Source organism: Limulus polyphemus, unplaced genomic scaffold (assembly GCF_000517525.1).
Source record: "Limulus polyphemus unplaced genomic scaffold, Limulus_polyphemus-2.1.2 Scaffold10443, whole genome shotgun sequence".
NCBI lineage: Eukaryota > Metazoa > Arthropoda > Merostomata > Xiphosura > Limulidae > Limulus > Limulus polyphemus.
The window spans coordinates 1-1,759 of record NW_013676053.1 but is presented as its reverse complement, the minus strand read 5'-3'; the positions used below and the strand labels follow the sequence as shown (position 1 = coordinate 1,759).

Sequence of the window (1,759 nt, the reverse complement as noted above, 5' to 3'; positions counted from 1 at the left end):
ACAGTACCCCTTACTCTGTAAACTGTAAAACACTAAGGCCAGGACTATGTTCTCCCATAAATAAAACTGTACATCAGTTCGTATACAGTACCCCTTACTCTGTAAACTGTAAAGCACTAAGGCCAGGACTATGTTCTCCCGTAAATAATACTGTACATCAGTTCGTATACAGTACCCCTTACTCTAGGGACTGTAACTAATAGTTGGATCAGTTCTATACAGTACCCCTTACTCTAGAGACTGTAAATAATAGTTGGATCAGTTCTATACAGTACCCCTTACTCTAGAGACTGTAAAACACTAAGGCCAGGACTATGTTCTCCCGTAAATAATACTGTACATCAGTTCGTATACAGTACCCCTTACTCTAGGGACTGTAACTAATAGTTGGATCAGTTCTATACAGTACCCCTTACTCTAGAGACTGTAAATAATAGTTGGATCAGTTCTATACAGTACCCCTTACTCTAGAGACTGTAAAACACTAAGGCCAAGGCTGTGTTCTCCTGTAAATAAAACTGTAAAACAGTTAGTGTACAGTACCTTTTACTTGGTGTTTTGAATTTGTTTCGTAATTTTTCATTTATTGTTTGTGCCATGATTCGACTGTTTTTATTTTTCCTCCTAGGGTCGGTATACCGAAGCGTTGAAGCACTACCGATCAGCACAAAACCTAGATCCAAACAACCTGGTAGTTTTGGAAAACCTCAAGAAGCTAAGGAAACAAGTGCTCAAATCATCGCTACAAGACTGTATGGGTGACAGTGACGTTTGTCGCACGTGGTGATTACACGTTTTTACTCTCTAATGACGTTGCAACTCCTGCGTTACGTAGGAGAACGATAAGATCTTCGAACAAGTGAATCTCAAAGCTAAGAAAGTCAACTCCACAAAAAGTCGAGTTAACTAGACAGAGGATGCTACAAGACGTAAAACGAGTATTAAGTTTTCGTAATTAAAGTAGACTATGTTACATAATGTATGACATCATAGTTTAGAAAAAACACCTGATAGAAAGATTGTATTTTTGTCAAAGACAGTGTCAATAAATGTTTTAAGTTTATGCTGTACTGAGTTTTGTTTTCTGTCGGAATTTGAAAGAAAAGAAAGTTCACGTAATTTGAAGCTTGCTAAAAGAGATGAGCGAGAATTTGAAACAAGTTGTACAATAGGGGTCACGTGATCTACAGTGTAATATACTATAACATTAATCATAGTTCGTACGAGAAAAACAACACCTGAATAGTTAGTTATTTTAATTACAAACTCTAAGAAAGAATTCAACTAATGAACTAAAACCCAGAAAATCTACAATCAAGAAATGTAACCTCTAAAATCCTAGAATAACGTGCTAAAACAAGAAAATTACTCCCCAAATAGTACAAATTCTAAAATCCCAGGATGACGTACTAAAAGCTAAAAAAATACTCCCTGGGGCAGTTTAAGTTTTAAAACCCTAGGATGAAGTACTAAAACGTAGAAATTACTCCCCAAAACAGTCTAAGTTCTAAAATCGCAGGATGACCTACTAAAGCCTAGACAATTACTCTATGAAACAGCCTAAGTTCTAAAATCGCAGGATAATGTACTAAGACCTAGACAATTACTTTCTGAAACAGCCTAAGTTCTAAAATCGCAGGATAATGTACTAAGACCTAGACAATTACTTTCTGAAACAGCCTAAGTTCTAAAACCGCAGGATAATGTACTAAGACCTAGACAATTACTTTCTGAAACAGCCTAAGTTCTAAAACCGCAG

The 1,759-nt window shown here is 36.3% G+C and overlaps 1 protein-coding gene across 2 annotated transcripts in view; it reads left to right on the top strand.

Annotated features, from left to right (window-relative positions):
* LOC111083635 (transmembrane and TPR repeat-containing protein 1-like) overlaps positions 1–1,063 on the top strand; it is an 18,126-nt gene extending 17,063 nt beyond the window's left edge. For both annotated transcript variants that reach the window (XM_022380278.1, XM_022380279.1), the window contains exon 8: positions 629–1,063. In XM_022380278.1, the coding sequence (XP_022235986.1) occupies positions 629–787 (159 nt within the window). In that variant the 3' untranslated portion in view covers positions 788–1,063. The remainder of the gene's footprint in view (positions 1–628) is intronic.
* Positions 1,064–1,759: the final 696 nt, after the last annotated feature.